This window comes from Eptesicus fuscus, chromosome 12 (assembly GCF_027574615.1).
Source record: "Eptesicus fuscus isolate TK198812 chromosome 12, DD_ASM_mEF_20220401, whole genome shotgun sequence".
Classification (NCBI taxonomy): Eukaryota; Metazoa; Chordata; class Mammalia; order Chiroptera; family Vespertilionidae; genus Eptesicus; species Eptesicus fuscus.
In genome coordinates this window covers 65,030,461-65,051,297 of record NC_072484.1, presented here as the reverse complement: position 1 = coordinate 65,051,297, position 20,837 = coordinate 65,030,461, and the positions used below count along the sequence as shown (strand labels likewise).

Sequence of the window (20,837 nt, the reverse complement as noted above, 5' to 3'; positions counted from 1 at the left end):
TACATCTAAAGTATGTCCAGTTTCCCCAACTCGAGTCCAGACCACCGCCATCTCTAGACTACACACAGACTCTTCCTCTTTTTTCTCGTCAGTACAAGTTACAGTAACCAGATGGGATCATCTATTAAATACGTTGGACCATGTTCCTTTCCTGCTTACAACCTTCAAGAACTGTCTACTACAGTCAGATGCGAGGCCTTGTTAGGCCTGTGTGATATTATCATAGAATCAGAAATGTGTATTTGGTTTTTGTCTCAGCTCCTTGTCAGAACTCCTAACACCCTTGTAATTTCCTAAGTGATAAGAACCATAGAAACATCGTTTGCTGTAACATTTGGGTTTTATCATGGTTCCTGAACCAGCTGTGGAGTAGTAATGGTGATGTGTTTTGTTATTCATAACCCCTTTCAACCACACCTGAGTTTACGTTAAGGAGGCGACTTTAGGAAAGCCCCTAAGGATGGGGCCTGGTTGCCAGGGGAACCAACCTGGTGATTGGAGGGTTGGAGCTTTTAGCCTCAGCCCCTGACCTCTGGGGGGGAGAGAGGGTTTGGAGGTTGAGCTCATCACTAACGGCCAATGATTTAATTATCACGTCTACCTAATGAAGACTCATAAACAGCCCTAACTAAAGGGCTTTGGAGAGCTTCTGGGTGGGTGGACAAGAACACATCCATGTTCAGGGAGGGTAGCGCATCTCACACTCTCTAGGTGAGGCAGGATAGTAAGAAGTTAGGAACATTCGTTGGCAAGTGGAATGGGGAAACAGCGGATTCAAACTGGCCCGTCAGCACCCTGACTCGCCTTCTCCTTCTCCCTGGCATGACCACTCCCTTAAGCATTAAGCTCTCAGGACAATGAGGTTCTGGTCCATATCAAATAACCAGGAACAAAGCCTTGGGTCTGTGCTGGCCAGGTGGCTCAGTGGGTTGGAGCATTTTCCCGTGCACCCAGAGGTTTCAGATTTAATTCCTGGTCAGGGCACATACCTAGGTTGCAGGTTTGATCCTCGGTAAGGAGGCAACTGGTTGATGTTACTCTATCACATTGATGTTTCTTTCTCTCTCTAAAAATCAATAAAAACATATCCTTGGGTGAGGATTACAAAAAAAAGCCTCTGGTCTATTGACCAGAGACAGTTTTGGTCAAACTAGAGACAACATCTAGGCTCAGTTGTGTTTCAGCCTAGGCTATTATATGAAGACAGAATTGAGACCAACAGATAAAAGTATTTAGATTTTATTAAAAATTTAAACCACAGAAACAGAAATTAAATGTACAAACAACGAGAAAACGGGGAAATGATTAGGTAGTAGAAAATTATTAACACAGCAAGGGTAAGCCGTATGAGCAGTGGTCCTCCTTAGCATATCAACCCCTCTGACCCTTTCTCCTGCAGGAAACCAAGCTGTGTCATCACAGAGGGTCGAGGGGTTGGGGCATTTTCCTACCCACACGATTTCTCCACTCATAGAAGCCTATCCACTCACAGAAGCCTAGGTGTGCAGGACGAAGTTCAGAGGAACACTACCTCTACCTTAAACTTGCTCTTTAGCCAAAGTGGCCAAAGCAGCCAGGATACAGAACTCAAGCCAAGAAGGCAATAGTTCTCGTAAAACCCTTATATGCTTAGTCACCTAAAAGGCTGTATCTTAAACACACTAGACTCGATCCAGAATGAAGTGGAGGCAGACCTCCCATAAATGGTGGATTACTGGGCAGTTGAAAAGAAATACTGGCAAAGCATGCCCACCCAAGATGGTGAGAGAAGCAGAAAAGGAGCCTAAGAAATAAACAGCAACATTCCCAGCCACAACCCAAGCCCAGCAGCCTGGGGAAGCCAGATAGTTCAGCTGCCAGACCTGGCCCCACCACACTGTGTCCCCCCACCCGCAGTTGGGTTTTGTATCCTTAAAGCATGGGGTGCAGTGAGCATGGAAAGACTTCCCAGCCAGAATGAGGAAGCTGCTGTGGAGGCTCAGAACTGTTGGAGAATTATCTTCTGCTTCACGTCATGGCTGAATTTGTTCATCCGAAAGAGCTCACTGTCATAAAAGGCAGAGAGGTTGTGGATGTTGATCTGACGGGCCTAAAAGGAGAAAAAGTCAAGTGAGGCGTGGGAATGGATTCCAGAATGCCCACGTCCACGTAGCCTTGGGTTCAGTTCACTTTCTAAGGTCTGTTCATCGCAGGCTGGGCAGGGCTCCCATCTCCATTATAGGGAAAGTCAACCAGGGCAGAGGCTGGCTGTGTCAGGGTCTGGAGCTAGACACAGGCTTGCCATCTTAGCTCTGTCAACTGCCTGTGGGCTCAGGAGAGCTACTCAGTACCCTGTGATGTCTCCTCTGTGGGATGAGATAACAGTAACAGGACTTACCTCTTTAGGCTGCTGTCAAGATTATAAATGTATGGAACAGTACTCAGCACATTACAAACACCCAATAAATGGCTTTCATCCGAGGCCCACCCACTCACTGACAGAGCAAGGACCTTCTGTCCCCAAAGATGACTGACAGCTTCCCAGCTAGCCAACCCTGCCCTCCCCTCCCATCTGCGCCCATACCTTGTCCACCAAGTCCTTCTCAGGCACTTCAATAGTGTCCTGCTGGGCCCCAAAGCGGTTGCGTTGATAAGTCACCTGCTCTGCCACTAACTGCTTGAGTATGAAGAGCAACAGCTCATTGTTATCACGCCGGAATGAAAGGTAGCGGGCAAAGGTCTGCATGAGACAAGAGCAAAAAAAAATCACCATCTCCCCCTACCAGGAAACTCAGGACTAAAGGATGTGGTCATCCCACTCCCACCATGCTCCTTCACCACCAGCAAGAGCAGCCAGGGACTTCTGCTGCCAGGCAGCACAGCAAAGCCAGTGCCAGGCCAGTGTCTCGAGATGCCCATGTAGCCTCCCTCCTGTGCTAAGCTGACCCTTAGCTCCTAAGGAACCCCACCTCAGTGCACACCCACCTTCCGCATGCTGCGCATGACACTGAACTTCTGCGTGTCGATGAAGCTTTCTAGCATCACACGGATGGCCATGTTGACGTCATCCTCGATCACATAGTCCCGCAGGTGGATGCGCGCGTGGGCCTCTGCCATGCGGATCATGGACTCGATGTGTCGCACTGTGATGGGGATGCTGCCTGTCGCCTGGAGAGGAGGATAGCATCAGATCTTCTCAGGCAGAAGAGAGGCCAGGGGAACAACAGTGGCAATGCTAAAAGCCCAAACCCAGAGAGCACATCTAATCACCCTAGGGCAGAAGTGCTTGAGCCAGCAGGTGAGCTCACTTTCTATTCCTTCTTGAAGTGTGGTGGTGCCCAGGGGATGCCTATGCTATGGCCTGCCACTATCACACCTGCATATTCTGCCCCCAACCGTTCACTTATATGCATCCCAGCTGTCCTTGCTACTGTCATGTACAACCTAGAGAAAATAGGCTGTTGTTTCTATGAAAACTAAGTTGAATGCTCTGAGACGACTTGATAAAAAGGTTAAAAAAAAAAAAAGAAAAAACGTTGTGGTCTTGATTAGGTGTGTGAGAAGGACCAGTCTATAAGAATTCTGTATTCCAAATGCTTGCATGCTGCCTTTAAAGCCTCATCCTACTATATATAAGAGAACCAAAACCAGTTCAGAGCACCTGATGATTTGGCTAAGATTTATACAAAGTCAACATGGGACTTAATCAGTGGCCATCAAAAGACCTTGGTCCTATACCCACAGAGACAAACGTACGCACACATTAAGTGCCATCTAAGACAAAACACTTCAGGTATAAGGTATGTAAGTTTCCTTTATAAGGCCTTCCTGCTTTAGTACTTTTTGGATTAACCGACTACAAGGATGAGAAAGCTGCTGCCTATTTCCTGCCCCACCCGACCCCAGCCTGCCCTCTGGCTCCCAGGGCCCGCACCATGGACTCTTTCCTCAGGTCGCTGTACATCTTGGCCACCTTATCCTGGTCCATCTGATTGAGCTTCGGGTGGACCTTCTCCTTGGCATAGATGATGTACTTCTTCAGGACATCCTGCGGCAGAGGCTCCACGCCGAATGTGTTGGGCATGGTGGGTTCTGGGGTGCTGCCCAGCCTCTCCTCCTCCTTGTTACTAGGGTGGTGTCTGACGTGGCTGCCGACCACGAAACGGGCCAGCATCTCATCCTACGACAAGATGGAAGAGGGCAGGTCGCAGGGAGAGTCTCGTAGCCTGGCTGGGAGAAGTCAGCTAGCTGGAAGAAGTGCAGGCTGATATGCTTCAGAAGAATGTTCTCTCAACACTTATATCCCAAGCCTATTTATGTGCTAGGCAGCTCCAGGTACCCGGGTCCATTAGTAAATGTGACCGAGCTCTCAGGGAGCTAACCTCCCAGGGAGGGTAGAAAAGGCACAGTTTTTAAATTAATTACAGAAAGTAACATGTGCTAAGAAGAGAAGTAAAAAGGCAACGAGTGAGGGCCTGAGGAGACTTCTCCAGGTGAGGTTGCTAGAATACCTCTGTCATTTGACAGTCCCAGAAAAGAGCATTCCAGGAAGGAAAAAGAGCAAGTTGGAAGCTCTGGCATCTTTAAGGTGTGGATCAAGGGAGGAAAGGAAGGAGAAGAGATAAGTGCAGAGATCTCTTAGGCTGGCAGCCACAGCAAGGATGGTGGATTCTCTGATAGTTACAGGGAAAGCTGCTAGCAGGTTCTTAAGAAGGAAAGGCATGACCTGACTTAAAAGACAGGCTGGCTTCTAACTGGAGGCCTAAATTGGGCATGAGTGGAAGCCAGATTAGCCATCGGACACCACAGCACTTCAATCAGAGCAAGAAAAGCGGCCAGTGAACTCAGGCAGTGGGAACAATAGAACTTGGTGGCAGACTGCGGACTGTGTTGGGTGGACAGCTGGGAGGGGGACCAGTGAAGGAAAGAAATCAAGGTTGACTTCTGGACATGAGAACAAGAGTGGAAAACACACCAAGGTCCATGTGGCGCCCCCTTTCCTCATGCCTGGCATGCCCATAGGCCCCAAGCCTCATGGAGGTTCCTAGAACTTCCTGCATGGAACCTGGGACAGGTGGCTGCGTACCTGGACTGGGTCCACTGTGTCCCTCACCACACACAGGATGTCGAAGCGGGAAATGATAGGCTCCGTGAGGTCCACGTTTTCTGAGAAGGTCAATGAGGGGTCATAGCGGCCTCCTGTAACACAAAGGAAGCTATCAGGACTCATGCTCCCGCACATTCTCTCTTCTTGAGCCATAGAAAGTTCTCTCCAACCCCAAGTTGCTTCAGTGACAGAGGGGAAGGGCACTTTGGCAGAGGAACTAGAAGAGGGTGGAGATTCAGCGCCTGCTGTCTGAGATGGTCTGGACAAGAGACAGAAGAGGCTTTCCCCGAGCAACAGCCTGAAATAGCCTCGAGACAGAAAGCATACCTATCTCCTGGTAGGAACAGCCAACCAGACAGGCGAGGGTGCCCAGGCTCTCTAAGCACTTGCTGGCTGGGTTTAGCAACCACTCCACCCACACTTAGACAATGACCTAGATTCTTCTCTCAGGTGTTCTAAGAATGGTCATGGGTGGTTCTGAGAACATGGCTCAACAAAAACGCAGGCACATCACTTCCCGCTCTGGCAGGCCATGCAAGAAAGAATCGCCTTTTGTTGCCTAATTCCTAACTCAGATCTGGGACTGAAGGAGGGGTGCTGTGGGTTCCTGATTCCCCAAGGCAGGGTCTCTCTGGGTCTTGTCCCCTTTAGCAGGCCCGAGCCCTGCCAGCTAGTGTGCCTGATGTACCTATGGGGTTGGCAGCGGCAATGACGGTGCAGCGAGCCTGTAGTGAGGTAACGATGCCAGCCTTCGAGATGGAGATACTCTGCTGTTCCATGGCTTCATGAATGCTGGTTCTGTCCTGGTCATTCATCTGCAAGAGTCAAATGCACGATTCTCCATGATATGCCTCATTAACACTTATCCTCCACTGTGGGCTAAGCCAACATACTCTGAATCCATCACCCACAAGGTCCAGACCCACCTTGTCAAATTCATCGATGAGACATACTCCTCGGTCAGCAAGAACCAGGGCTCCAGCTTCTAAGGTCCACTCCCTGCTGACGGGGTGCCGCTGGACATATGCTGTGAGGCCAACAGCTGAAGCCCCCTGGCCGGTGGTGAAGATGGCACGGCTAGACACTTTCTCAACATATTTGAGGAACTGAGACTTGGCTGTGCCAGGATCTCCGCACAAGAGCACATTGATGTCACCTCGCACCTTGTGCTTGCCCCCTGCAGGCAAGGATGGGAGGAGAGGGAGTGGAGATGAAAGGAAGGTAAGGGGTATAGGGCTTAGCTCCAGTTTCTTAGCCTATTATGAATGGCAAAGGAATATACTCTCCAGAAAGGGATGCAATACCCTAGGATCAGAAATCCCACTACTGAGCAATGAACCCAGAAAAATGGGTACATAGGAGGTGTATATAAATAACACCTTTGTAAATGTAAAAAACTGGAAGCAACTTAAATGTTCTCCAACTAGAAAGATAACCAAATACATTCTGCTATATGGACCATGATTTAATTTAAATTACAGACAGTAATTTAAAAGAATGAACTTGCTCAGTATGCACTAATACCAAAAGATAACAAAGACGTGTTTCTTGAGTGAGAAAAAGTAAGATGGATACTTTATGCACATTCACTTATACACACATACAGGGACTGTAAAGAGAAACATGCATTTTTGTGTGAAATCCTGTGTTTTCTAAGTACGTGTGTTAAACCTATGAATAGCCACACAAAGGTCTGGGAATGCACAAACCACAAAGACCAGAAGAGTGACCTACAGGGAGGGAACTAGGATTAAAAAGGGTGGTTACCCTGACTGGTTTGGCTCAGTGGACAGAGCGTCAGCCTGCGGACTGAAAGGTCCCAGGTTCGATTCTGGTCAAGGGCATGTACCTTGGTTGCAGGCACATCCCCAGTAGGGGGTGTGTGCAGGAGGCAGCTGATTCTGGTCAAGGCCATGTACCTTGGTTGCAGGCACATCCCCAGTAGGGGGTTTGCAAGAGGCAGCTAATTGATGTTTCTCTCTCATCGATGTTTCTGACTCTCTATCCCTCTCCCTTCTTCTCTGTGAAAAATCAATTAAAAAAAATATATATTTTTTTAAAAATGGTGGTTGACAGTGACTTTGGCTTTTCTCTAACTTCTAATTATTTAAGAGGATGTAATATAAGTGAAAATTCATGTATTTTTAAGTTGAAACAACTTTTTAAAAGATAAAGTTTAAAAATAGGAGTGAAGCAAAGATGAATTTACTCATCACAAAAGGAAGGCAATGGTAGAGCTAGGGACACAGTGATGCCCAAGATGCCATGCCATGGGCTATGTTTTCCCTGTGATGACTGAGCCACACATGGTCTGGCCACCTCTTAGCAGGCTTTAAATAGAGTCCTGCCTTGTCTGGTATCTAGAATCTGGCTCCTACTGAATTCCCCGCAGAGGCTGCTCACCTGGGTTTTTGGGCTCCCCTCCAAACAGAGCCAGCGCCAGGCCTCTCTTGATGTCTTCGTGCCCGTAGATGGAGGGAGCAATACTGGCAAAGATCTGAAGAAGGAAGGGAGAGCGCCATGGGAATAGGACCTCTGCTCTTGAGTCTGGGCAGATAACCACCCTGTTCCATCTTAGGGGATGGAGCAGCCCAGCCCGAAAGCACCCACACTACACCTGCTTCGATTCCACCAGGTCTGGCCTTAAGCCCGACCTTACGACTATGGGCCTTGCCACTGGTGGGCTCTTTCTGAGAATCACAGAATTTAATGCATAAAAGAACTTTGGTCAGACCCCTTTATGTTGTCCTAACTTAGAAAAGACTACCCCAAGGTTGCAGATTAAGAACAGAAAGAAGATAAAACCCAGGTTCTGACAGTAGGAAGACACCTCACATGAGCTCTGTGGTCAGCCTGTGATGGAGAAATATAATACAAAGCCAGATCTGGCATGAAAACAGCATTAGTGTCCTTCAATGGACGAATGAATGAAGAAGATGTGGTACATATATATAACGGAATGAATACAAGTCAGCCATAAGAAAGGATGAAATACTGCCATTTGAGACAACATGGGTGGATATTAAGAATACCATGCTAAGCAAAGTAAGTCAGACAGAAAAAGTGAAGAACCATAAGATTTCACTCATATGCTGGATATAAAACAGAAAGCAACAAATAAACAAACAAAACAATCAAAGAAAACTCAATGACACAGACAACAGTATGATGGTTACCAGTGGGAAGGGGGTAAGGGGAGGTTGAAAAGGGTAAAGGTGGTCAAATATATGGTGATGGAAGGAGACTAAACTCTGGGTGATAAGCACACAATGCAACATACAGATGATATACTGAAATATATAAATACAGAGCATCAGGGAGACGCAGCTACCAGGAATTCAGGTCATTTCAACCGGTGAGTCACTGAAACGTTTTCCATTTGTGTGTGTGTGTGTGTGTGTGTGTGTGTGTGTGTGTGTGTGAGAGAGAGAGAGAGAGAGAGAGAGACAGAGAGAGACAGAGACAGAGAGAGACAGAGAGAGAGACAGAGAGAGAGAGAGAGAGAGAGAGAGAGAATGAGAGAGAATGCAAAATCTGCTGAATGTTAAGATGAAACTAAAGACACATCTTGCTGATGGGAGTCAGCTTCCACCTATGATATGGTTGTGCCTTCACTATTCTCAACCATTCCACCTTCTGCAAAGCACTGTATCCTCACAGGTCAGACTGAGCGGTGTGGGAAGCGCCAGGCCCAGGGATGAGGCTCTGTCGGGAAATCAGCACTAGAAGTGCTGAGGGAGACCCACCCCCACAGGGCTGGATCCAGCCGTCATGTCTCAGCTACCAGCCAAGTGGAAGAGTTTCCCTCTGGCCTCCCTGAAAGCACCGAGATGAGGAAAACCCATTTCTGGGAACTGGGGCTGGGGGTCAGCAATCTATTCTGTGTAAGGCCTCTCTCTACCAGAGCCAGGACAGTGCGACTGCAGGACCTTCTGGAAACAGGATCTGCTGGCACTGAGGTGCCAGGCCCAAGGCTATGTTTACCTTCCTACAGGTCCTTTATGCTTTCCACACACCATGCTGGCACCTCCGTCCAGTTTTTGTATAGTTCAACTTTTTTAACAACCTGTACTAGTAACAGCTAGCTGCTGAGTAGTCCACAGCTGGCACATCATCTGTTCAATCTTTGTAACAACTCTGCAAATAGGTACTACCATCATCTCATTCTTAGATGGGGCAGTTCATCTGATCATACTAAGGATTATGCCAAAATTCAAATCCTGATAAAATATGAGCCCAATGAGGGCAAGGACCATGTCTGACTTCCCACCAAGATTCCAGAATGTGACCCAGAAGGTATTCCAGGACTGAGTATGTTGGCAGAACTGAAGTTTCTGTCCTTCTGAAGCTGATGAATATCTGCGACCGCTGCGGATGCCCCAAATCTTGGTAGGTAAGAAAGTGGTCCAGGCAGAGTTGAGCCATCAGATTTGGCCTTGCCCTCAGGGAGTTTACAGACTATAAAGAGAAGGATCCCATTCACTAAGTAAGTCACTAGGACCTGAACTGATTCACCTAAACTGAGGCTCTTTAGGAGCAGAAAAGCAGAGACCAAAGAGACAGCCAAACTGTTCGGCATTAAAAACTGAACAGAAATGGAGAGTGAAGCAGAGAGAGGAAAGAAGGGAAGAAATTAAGAGAATCCTGAGCCTGAGAACACTTACAACTTGGCAGCTGGTGACACCTAAGCAGGTACAACGGGAGAGGACCATAGGGTGCCAAGGACTTATATGAACAAAAATATAACATTCTATTTGTTATCTTTGTGTCTACAATGGCAATCCCCTTCATCCCAACCTTCAGTGAAAATGTCTACATAAAGGAACCAAAACCATATTGCGGTAGCGCTCTTCCTGGAAAAGACTGGGCAGGCGCCTGATACCAGGGGACACCTACCCGAGACAAGTTATTGCTATTGCTCTGCTTCCGTTTCAATTTCATATGGGCTCTACATGATCTGATAAACCCTTACAACCCTGTCCTAACTGGGTGGGGACATAGGCTTAGGTCAATCTCACCAACATTTATGCTCTCCCCCTGGAGTGTGGGGACCCCCCCATCAAGGCAAGTTTACTGAGCTGCCACTGGAAGTAAAATAAGGGAACTCCAGTTTCCAATACCTGGAAATAAAGAAAGACTAAGTTTTCAGGGCAGCGAGCCCTGTGTACCCACAACACCCCCACTGAGCCCCTGGGTTCCTTGCAGAGCACAGTAGCCCTGCAAGACTTCAACTTGCCTTCTCCCCGATCTGCTGGTCCTTGGAGAGGCTGATGATCATCTTCACATCTTCGTCGGTCAGTTCCCCCACGGCAACCTTGTTGTCCTTCTTGGCTATGTGGTTGGCTAAGATGACCGTGGCAAAGACGGGGAAGCCATTGGCAGTGTTGAGAGAGCCGTCGTAGTTGTTGTGGTAGATGCCAGTCAGCTCCTGGGAAAAGGCAGACCATATGGTCAGAGGAACCAGCACCGGGGTCACAGTGGGAGCTGGGCCTACCTCCACACCTGGCTTCATCCAGTTGCTTCTCCTTTAAGTCCTCCATGCTACAGTCATCAAGATGAGAAACTCAACAAAACCAAAGCACAACTAGTCCTCAACCCAGTATTCCAGATAACCAGTCCAGTACAAGTGTCACTCAAGAACTCAGCCCACTCCCCCCATCTGCCATCAACCCCTCCCTCAGCCCAACACAAATCTCCTTAGCAACTCAGTTCCCTCCCAGCCCACTCCTAGCCACATACTATCTCGTCTCCTGGCTTGCAGCTGTCCACCAGATCGGCGAGGAGGATAGCATCCTTGGAGCGGGGCAGTCGGCCGGCCGCCACTTTGCCAGGACTCTCCTGAATGCGGATGCGCTGGTAGTTCTGATAGATGGTCTGCAAAAGACAAACAGTCATGGGACCTGTCCCTGTGGGGCACACTTCACACTTCTTCAAGCACTGAATGATGGCACCTGACCTCGACCACGTAATACAGCAGTTTATAGAGATGCTGAGAAAAATGTCTGACTTCTAATCTTTTGAGTCACTTCCTGGCTGGGTGACCCTAGCCAATTTCTTCATTGGCAAAACAGGGTAATAGTACCTGCCTCAGAGGGCATGAGGAAGACTACATGTTTCACCAGGCGCCTGGAAAATACTCTAGAAATGCCAGCTATAATTATTAATCCTCTACAAGTTACTGTCTCAAGTTCCCTAGGAGTGGAACCTCAAGCTCTGCTCCTATGCAAGAGACTTTTGTGAAGGTGGAATCCATAAAGGAGGAAAGTTAGACAGGGCAGGGAAGCCTGGAACAGGCATGGGCTCAGGTGAAGTCCAGTCTTGCAGATGTTTCTCACCAGGCAAGACATTCTTGAACTTTTAAACAGGTCAGTTTCTGACTGTGGGCTGTCACAAGCACAACTTCCCAGGCATTTTCTGTCCAGGCGGCTATGGTGAGCAAGCCAACACTCAGGGCAACAAGGCACAAGGAGATCTGTGTATCTACTGCAGGTACCATGACTTCACAGATGAAGTTGTTCAAGTACAAAGGCATGTGTAACGTGCCTAGAGCCGTAAGGCCCAGAGGCTTTGAGCAGTGTCTCTTGAATACAGTGTCTAAGGTGGTTACAATCCAAGAGCCCCCAACCAAAGATGCAGGGAGGCAGGTACCAGAAACATTGAGAGGAAGTGTCAATGGGACTGCAGGCATTCCATGTGAGTGATGGGCTGGAAAGCAGCTGGGCAAACAGTGGGCCCACTTTAGCCAGATCTTCCCATTTTTTCATAGGAAGCCATCAATTTTGATGCTTTAAACAAATTTTTAAATATTGGCTTGAATTTTTGAAAACATCTTGTGGGCAAAACTAAACAGGCTGGCCAGACAGATGAGCTTTGCCCTATGGCATGGCTAATACACAATACCTTCTTGCTTTCCTCTGCTGCCCATGCTGGTTTTCCAAACTGCCTAAAATGTCAGGCAGGCCCTTCATACCAGGGACCCGAGACAGGGACAGACAGCAGCCAGTGCTGTGTGCTTGCTCACCTCTTCCATGTTGACCTCAAAGGGGCCAGCTGACTGGCACTCAGGACAGGAGCCGGGCTTCACCTCCTGGTTCTGGGACTGAGCGAAAGGCCCCAGCACAAAGCTACACTTGTTGCAGTTGTATTTGACCATGCTGAGCTGGGGCAGGACACCTGTGCAGCTGGTCACCACCCCGCTGGTACGGATCAGCTGGTTCAGGTGCAGCTGCCTGTGGAGATGAGAGGGCACCTCAGAGGCCTGGAGCCCTGATGCTTGACCTGCACCCTCTGGAGAGGTGAGGCCAGCATGTGAGAGCATTCCAACATCAGATCCTGAAAATCTGGGGCCTGACACCACCAGATTCATCATACCCCACCCTATGTAAGCCAAACTCATGGCTGAGGCCTCTCCTTGGCTGCAGCCATCACCCACACCACCACCCTGAAAAGCTCTCTTGAATGATACCTGAGCCATAGGGTGCCAAGGACCAGACCCTCGGCCCCTGCCCTGTCCTCAGCTCACCTCAGCGAGCGCAGTTCCTCCACCAGGGGCAGGTGGGAGATGCGCACGTGGATGTGGCTGGTGATGCGGTCGTACTTGGGGTACATGGCCAGCACGACCTCCAGAGCAGCCTCATCGAAGATCTGTAGCAGCTCCGCTGGCGCCTCTGGCAGGAAATATGCCAGGACATGCTCCCTGGCTGCCAGGTCCTCATAGTTCACCACCAGGCTCTCACGGTTCTCTAGAGAGGGGAATAAAACTGAGTATCAAGCCAGAGGAGGCGATTTCTGTCTCACCGTGAGAGGAGAGCAAGCCCAGCTCTCACTGCTAAGTCCACCTTGCTTTAACTATGTGACTTAGATTCCCTGACACATCCCGAGTCTCCACTTCCCAACTTGTAAAATGAGGAAGTCGCTGGGAGAATTAAGTAAAATAGTACATACAAAATGGCTGATACAGCAGGGCTGCAACTTGAAATGCCTATAAGGACCAGGAAGGAAACCAAAAAATAAACTGTGTCAAATATAAGGCTCAGGAAATGGAGGGGACAGCAGGAAACAAAGAATTGCATGCCTCCCTTAAAAATAATTCCTGTCCCATAGAAATATGCCGCTACTTTCTAAGCAAAGTAGTAATCCAGATTTTTTACATAAAACCTGCTAAAAAATTTTTTTTAATTCTCACCTGAGGATATGTTCATTGATTTGAGAGAGGAGTGGGGGAGAGATATAGAGAGAAACACTGATGTGAGAGAGAAACATCAATCGGTTGCCTCCCGTATGGGCCCCAACAAGGGATCAAACCTGCAAACTAGGTATGTGCCCTGACCAGGAATTGAACCAGCAACCTGGACAACACTCCAACCGAGCCACTTGGCAGTGAGGCAAACGTGCCAAATTTTAAACATGTTGAAATACACTTCTGTGGTACAGATGTGCTCCCTGGACAGTCGGCTGGACTGTCCTAGTGCAGGCTCACAATACTTTTCGTATTTGTCTGAAAGATGGACATCGTGGGCACCAGGTCCTAGCTCCTGACCAGCAACAGGAAAGTTATTTAATGTCCCCTACACTCCATGTCTCCATTTAATGTGCTGTTACTGGGCCAAAGTGGTAATTTTCTGCAGAAGAGTTTTGCAAGGTGGACCATGGTGAGCAGAGGCCGAGAGTACAGAAGCCAAACCTTTGCACATGTCACTGATGCGCTCCTTGAAGACATTGTGGCCATGGCTGTCCACATGGGTGCGCAGGAAATTCTTGAAGCGGTGGTGGATCTCCAGTCGGGGGCCGGCCATGCTCACCCACTCGCGCACAGAGTGGCCCTTAAGGTCCTCTAGGTTCTCGATGCTCTCGATCATCTCGTCCTCCTCACCGTCTTCTGTGGCCCGCTCCACAAGGCGGCGTTTCCGGGTGGGGCGATCCTCATCCTCTTCATCGCTGTCTGGGGACAAAAGGGACATCCTGGAGTGAAGTCTTCCCAGCTCTCAGCGGCTCTGAAAGCAGGACTAGTCCCCTTGGGGTTGTAGACATCTCAACCTACCATACAAGAGCCCACGGCGCATGCGGCCCAGGCCCCGGCCAGCCTCACGATCGCGCTGCCGCATAGCCCGCTCCGCCGCCTCCCTCTGACTGGCTGTCAGCTCCTCTACATCCTCATCGTCCAAGGCCAGTCCGTCAGCCTCGTAGGTGTCCAGCTCCGGGATGGCACGGTAGTCCCTGAGAGACCCCCAAATGGACCCTGTTAGTGTGTATATATATATATATATATATATATACATAAAATAACCCCAGAAAACAAAAACACCAAACCACCACCCAGGAACTAGGTCTGGGCCTAAAGTTTCCAGGCCAGAAACACAGAGGGATCAAAAGGATCTCCAATGGATAAACCAAGTGTGGCCTATCCATGCAATGAAACACTCTTCAGTTTCCAAAAGGAAGGAAAGTCTGACGAATACTACAATATGGGTGAACCTTGAGAACATTATGTTTAATGAAATAAGCCAGTCACAAAAATACAAACAATGTACGATTCAGCTTGGTGTGAAAAATTTCTAAAGATGGTGGTGATGGTCACACAACAATGTGATTGTACTTCATGCCACCGAGCACACTTAAAAAGGCTTTCAGAGAGTCAACCCCAGCTCCCTGAGCGGGCAGGAATTTTCCCCTCAGACAATGCGGCCTCAAACCCCTTCAAGTCCTGGGAAGGTCTTCTATTGACATCAGCCAAACCAGCCTCTCTCATATGCCTGCCCAGTGGCTCAAGCCTCTCAGCTTCTCCAAGACCGACAAGGGCTCATTTTCCACACTGTCATCTATCAGTGATCTGAAGGGGAATGATGCCTTAACAAGGAACCTCTGAAGAGCAAAGCCCTGCTCTCCCTGCAATTCTGGGGAGTAGACATCACTGCTCCATCCAAATATGCGGAAACGGAGCATTAGGGAATAATACGACTTTTGCTAATAGCTGCTCAGCAGAGTTGCGTGTCAAAAACAATCCAACTACAAATGGCGAAGTTTGTTCCCCACGCCACACTGCCTTCCCAAGGTAATCCTCTTGACTTTTCCCTTTTGTCAGTAAGTGGCAATTAGGGCAACTGCTACTATTTGGGGGTTTCTTCTTGTTTTTTACTCTGTCAAACTACATTTCAGACCAAGTAACCCCACACTGCTGATGCTAGAAACAGAAGCCAGAGACAGGTACATTTCTGGGCTCATCTGTTTCTGAATTCTTAAATTCTCAGGGAAAAGGTGTCTCACTCTTCAAGAATTTTAAGTCATAAAACGTCCTCAGCAAAAATCCATAAAAAATTGGTAAACTGGACTTGGTTAAAGTTAAAATCTTTTGTGCTTCAAAATACACCATTAAAAAAAGGAAAAAGACAAGCTACAGATTGAGAAAATATTTGCAAATCATGTATTTGATAAAGGACTTATATCCAGTATAAAAAGTCTTTACAATTCCTACAATTCAAAAAGGTAAAGAATGTGGATACTTCTCTAAAGAAGATATACAAACGTCCAACAATCATGTGAAAAGATGTTCCACATTAAGCATCAGAGAAATGTACATCAAAATCCAAATGAGATACCTCCTCACACAACATTAGGATAGCTATTATTTAAAAAAAACAAACACAAAACAGAAAACAACAGGTGTTGGCAAGAATGTGGAAAAAATAGGAACCCTCGTATACCATTTTTGGGAATGTGAAATGTTGCAGCTGCTTTGGAAAACAGCCTGGCAGTTCCCCAAAAGATTAACCATAGAGCCCTAGCCGGTTTGGCTCAGTGGGTAGGGTGTCAGCCTATGGACTGAAGGGTCCCGGGTTTGATTCCAGTCAAGGGCACACACCTCGGTTGCAGACTCCATCCTTGGCCCAGGTCAGGGCATAAGGGAGGCAACCAATCGATGTGTCTCTCTCACGTCAATCCCACTCCCTTCCGCTCTCTCTAAAAATCAATGGAAAAAATATCCTCAGCAGAGGATTAACAAACTAAATAAATAACCACAGAATTATCATATGACCCAGAATTCCATCCCTTGGTATTTGTCAAAGAGAACTGAAAACATATGTTCACATAAAAACTTCATAGCAGCATTACTCTTAAGTGCCAAAAAGTGCAAAGAACCGAAATGTCCATCAAATGATCGTGGATAAAAAAATGTGGTCTGTCCATACAATGGAACATTATTCAGCCACATAAAGGAATGAAGTACTGACACACACTACAACACAGATGGACCTTGAAAACCACACTGTGAAGGAAGCCTGTCACAAAATCCAGTCATATATTATGATTTCATTTGTACGAAATGGCCAGAATTGGCAGCAAATCTAGGGACAGATTACTGGCTGCCTGGGGGGGTGGGGGGGGTGGGGGGGGTGGGGATGGGAACCAGGATTAACTGTTAAATAGGCACAAGGGGTCTTACTGGGATGAATGGCCCAAAAAAGGAAATGTTCTAAAACTGGACGGTGGTCATGGTTGCCAAACCCAGGAAATTGAAGAAAAAGCACTGAATTGTATTCTTACAACAGGTAAATCAAACTGTAGCTCAGTAAACATGTTTATTAAAAAGCCATAAACACAGAGTCTAATTGGGCCCAGCTAGCCCTCAGATACCTCTATCCAGAGGCCCCTGCAAAGGGCCTCTGCTCTTGTTCTCTGAAAGGAAGGGGGGTGGAACAGAGGGTAGAGGATGAGGGAGGGGTGAACTGCCTCAGCAACTCCACAGCACACAAGTACTTGTCCAGGATTGATTGGTCCCAAACTCCTCATTCCTCCCAGTCTGGCATGTACTACACACCCAGCCTGATGGTCTGGGATGACAGCGCTTAAAGCAAAGATCTGAATGGTTCACAGTGCCCTTGACAGTCTGTGGATGGCTCACAAAGCATTCCCTGTGGACTGTGGGACGGCCTGTACAGTTTTCTCACACACGCCAATTCTGGAACTCCAAGTCTCAGGAGGAGACTGTTCACGAGGCTCCTGGTATTCACGTACTTCTACTACTGAGGCACCTACCAAGTCCCCGTTGTAAGGCAAGGCAGTAGAAATCTAACCCTGCTTTCTTGCAAAGCTTACTCCACTGTGTTCGCATTAAGCCTCAATAACCTTTAATACATGTTTATATGTTTAAAGTAAGTGTGAAAGTATATAACACAGGGCCTGCTGCAGATTAGGCACAATAAATGTTTGCTGAATCGAATCTAAATCTTGATTAATCAGCACCCCCCCAACCTCTGAAGTTGCAGAACAACACTCAGCTGCCTGCTTCCTGTCCTTCCCAGTTGGCATCCCTGATGTCCTCCAGGTTAGAGACCCCTTACATCTCCTGGGGCACACATCTCATGGAGCTGGGGCTTAGGTGCAGTCTTAGACCTACACTGTGGCCCCAAGAAGCCGTTTGTCTCCCCCAGACCCTGAACCAACATGCTCTCAAAAGTAAGATGCTCTGATTTGTCTGCTTTGCCAGCACCCAAAGCAAGGTCACTGACACACAATGGGCACTCTACAGAACTATCTGTTCAGTGCAGGGCCTTGAATGGAAGTACCTCTCCATGCCATCTCCAATAAGTTCCTCTCCATCCTCTTCTTCTTCCTCTAGGGGTGCCTCTGTGCCCAATAGCCCCTCAGACTCATCCTCAAAGGGAGGAAGGTCACGACCAGGGCTGGAGGTCAGGGCATCTGTGCGCCGGGAGCTTCGCCCAGGGCTGGAGGTGAGAGGATCATTGCTTTGCCGACGGCGGGCCGGGCTGGAGGCCATGGTGAAGGATTCAGATGATTCCTGCAAGGGAAGGCCAAGAAGATGAGGGCTGACTTAGTTTTCTATGATAAGGAGGTCTCCTTACAGTTATCCTGTCCTCCACCACACCAAATCCCTTCCAGCCTCAAGACTGCACTTGCTGTTTCCTTTACACGGAATGCTCTCCTCTGAGCTGAACCAATGGCTTAACACACCGGAACCAGCTCAAATATCACTTCCTCCAACATCGGGTCGCTCACAATAGTTTTTCTCCATGACAAGTTACTGAGGATACCTCATTTGGCCCTTTTTATCATCTATTCCTCCCCATAAGCAAGCATTCCCACCCATTTGAGCACCCACATTGTGCCAGGCACTGCGATACAAGAGCAACCAAAATATTAGAGGTCCTGTCGTAACCGGTTTGGCTCAGTTGATAAAGCCTCGGCCTGCGGACTGAAGGGTCCCAGGTTCGATTCCAGTCAAGGGCACGTAATTTGGTTTCGGGCACATCACCAGTGGGGGGTGTGCAGGAGGCAGCTGATCAATGTTTCTCTCTCATTGATGTTTCTGACTCTCTATCCTTCTCCCTTCCTCTCTGTAAAAAAAAAAATCAATAAAAAATGGGACAGCTATTGTGAAAAATATATATATATATTAGAAGTCTTCCATGGCCACAGACAATAGGGTGGTGAAGACCTGGGCCTGGGGCGGGTGTTGGCTGGAGGGGGTCAATGGAAGATAAAAGGGGACATTTGTAATCCTTTCTACAATAAAGATTAAAAACAAAACAAAACGCCAATAAGTCTTGATGCTCACAGACTAGGGGAAGGGTCAAACAATAAACAAGACAAAGAGACAAAAATATTACAATAAGAAAGGCACGAAGTTGCGGGACCTTGTCCGTCTTGCGTTACACCCTGCTGCCAGGCATAGAGGGGGGGCCCAACAGGCATGTGCGGAGTGAACAAGTGACAGTGGTCTGGCAGGCTGCGCTCCGCTCGGCGAGCCCAACGCTCCCATGCTGGAACGGGAGGGCCCGCTGGCTTTGCAGACTCCGAGAGAAATCAGCTCCAAACCCGAGCTCAGGGGCCCAACCTCATCCGAAGGACCGACCCCCGGCGGCGAGGGCTGGGGACCATGGGCATAAGCCCAAGTAGGGCAAGGACTAGAAGCGCGCAGCGCCGCCCGCCCAGAATTGTCCCAGCTGCTGGCGCGCGCCCCCCACCGCCCGCGCCTCAGGGGGTACTGACTGGTGAGCCGCGGGGACCACCCACAAGCCCCGCACCCGTGTGCTCACCGCCATCTTAGCGCCACACTCCTCTCCGCTCCTCCAGCAAAACAGTTTTCCCGCGAAAAGTGGTTCACGTGACCCGCCACCCCGGGAGGCGTCTGAGGAAACATGACGTCATGACGTCGGCGTCCATTTGCGACTAGCGGGCGCGCAGGGGGCGTCCAAAGGGGGCAGCCGCGCCCACGACGCCCGGAGGCCCCGCCCACGACGCCCGGACGGGCTGGGCCAGTGACGCTGGAAGCCCCGCCGGAGCAGTGCGTGGCCGTGCGTGGCCGGGCTCTCAGCACTGCCCTGACCAGCAGCTTGGGTGCTGAAGTTGCGGGTGCGGGCAGTGGGGACCGGCCCCAGCTGCTGGCTGCGTGACCAAGCCGTTCTATAGATGAGGCAACTAAAGTTCAGAGCTTTGTTTTCTGAGGTCTTAACTGGGAAGGGGAGGGGGAGGGGGAGAGGGAGAGATAAAATCCCTCTCTTAGAGAATCCCAGCCCGCAAACTTAGAACAATCAAATCCATGCTAATCTTTCCATCCTAACCCAAATATATAGAAACAGGTGTTATTTTAATCACATTCATAAATATCATGATGACTTTAATGTTGTCTGTGTTGATGATTATGATGATCATCCAACATATGGAGGACATGAAATCCCTGCTTCAGAAATAAGCTTAATACTTCCCTCAAAGTCTGGGTTTAAGGGCCTAATTATATACGCTTACTTAGGGGCACCAGGTATTTCTTCTTGTGTGGGATCCCAAATACATGTCGCCTTGCTAACTTGGAGGTGAGGCAGATGTGGTATTGTTATATTAGTACCTGATGCTGTCACAGAAAGTCTCTCCCTTCTTCTGCCATTAGCCCCAGTGGAGGCACTTTTGTCTATAAACTTTGACTAAAATGGACCAAATAGAATTTGGATTTTGGGCATGGTCTTTTTTATCTTTTCACCTGAAACCCTGTAATAGATCAAAAAGGCTTTGGGCATTCCTTCACTAGCATTTTCTTTCTTTGTTATGGAATAGCTGAATTAGAAAAGTCTATATCAGAAATCTTTCTATTCTTGTAGCACAATCATGGAATGTTATTGCAACTGCTCTTGAAGAACAACAAGGAATGATGTATTAGTTGCCCAGGAAGGTGGTACTTTGCCCTATTGGGAAAGGAATGTTGTTTTTATGTTAACAAATCAGGTAAAGTGATGCAATAGCTTGAGGTTCTGAAACAAAACATTAAAATTCCTTGAACAGACAGAACATTACCCTCTAAGTTGGGATTGGACAGACATTTAGCTGGCTGCCTGCAGAAATAGGAACCTGGCTTTATTCTGTATTACAGGCCTTAATCATATTTGTTTTATAATTATGTTGTTCACTTACCTTAACTAGGTGTCTCACCAGGTACATCCAACAATGACTAACAACCACTACCAGAATAATGGTAGCACCCAACACCTAGAGATGTTACAATGAATAAATCTGAGACCACCTCTACAAAGGAACTATTGATCTGAGGAATATGTGACTTAGCTCTGCTTCTGACAAGCCTCCTATTGCTCAAATGTGTCCATAAGCTCTCTTTCTGTATACTCAGGAGATTACTTTTCCTTACATGGACATGATATAGCAGAAATGAGCCTTCCTAGAGACAAGGGATCAATGTTCCTTTTTCAATGACAGACCAATGATATATCCTGATGGTTGATCATTA

The 20,837-nt window shown here is 48.1% G+C and overlaps 1 protein-coding gene across 1 annotated transcript; it reads right to left on the bottom strand.

Moving 5' to 3' along the window:
- Window positions 1-1,223: 1,223 nt before the first annotated feature.
- On the bottom strand, window positions 1,224-19,197 carry MCM2 (minichromosome maintenance complex component 2). Its single transcript, XM_008159452.3, has 16 exons — window positions 19,141-19,197; window positions 17,650-17,882; window positions 14,127-14,302; window positions 13,770-14,027; window positions 12,609-12,828; window positions 12,108-12,315; window positions 10,826-10,960; window positions 10,323-10,514; window positions 7,490-7,583; window positions 6,013-6,263; window positions 5,775-5,901; window positions 5,066-5,178; window positions 3,914-4,159; window positions 2,965-3,147; window positions 2,564-2,719; window positions 1,224-2,089 (listed from the first exon to the last, which is right to left on the bottom strand). Exons 1-16 carry the CDS (start codon window positions 19,144-19,146, stop codon window positions 1,979-1,981), a joined length of 2,709 nt encoding a protein of 902 aa, XP_008157674.2. The 5' UTR covers window positions 19,147-19,197; the 3' UTR covers window positions 1,224-1,978.
- Between the last annotated feature and the right edge of the window lie 1,640 nt (window positions 19,198-20,837).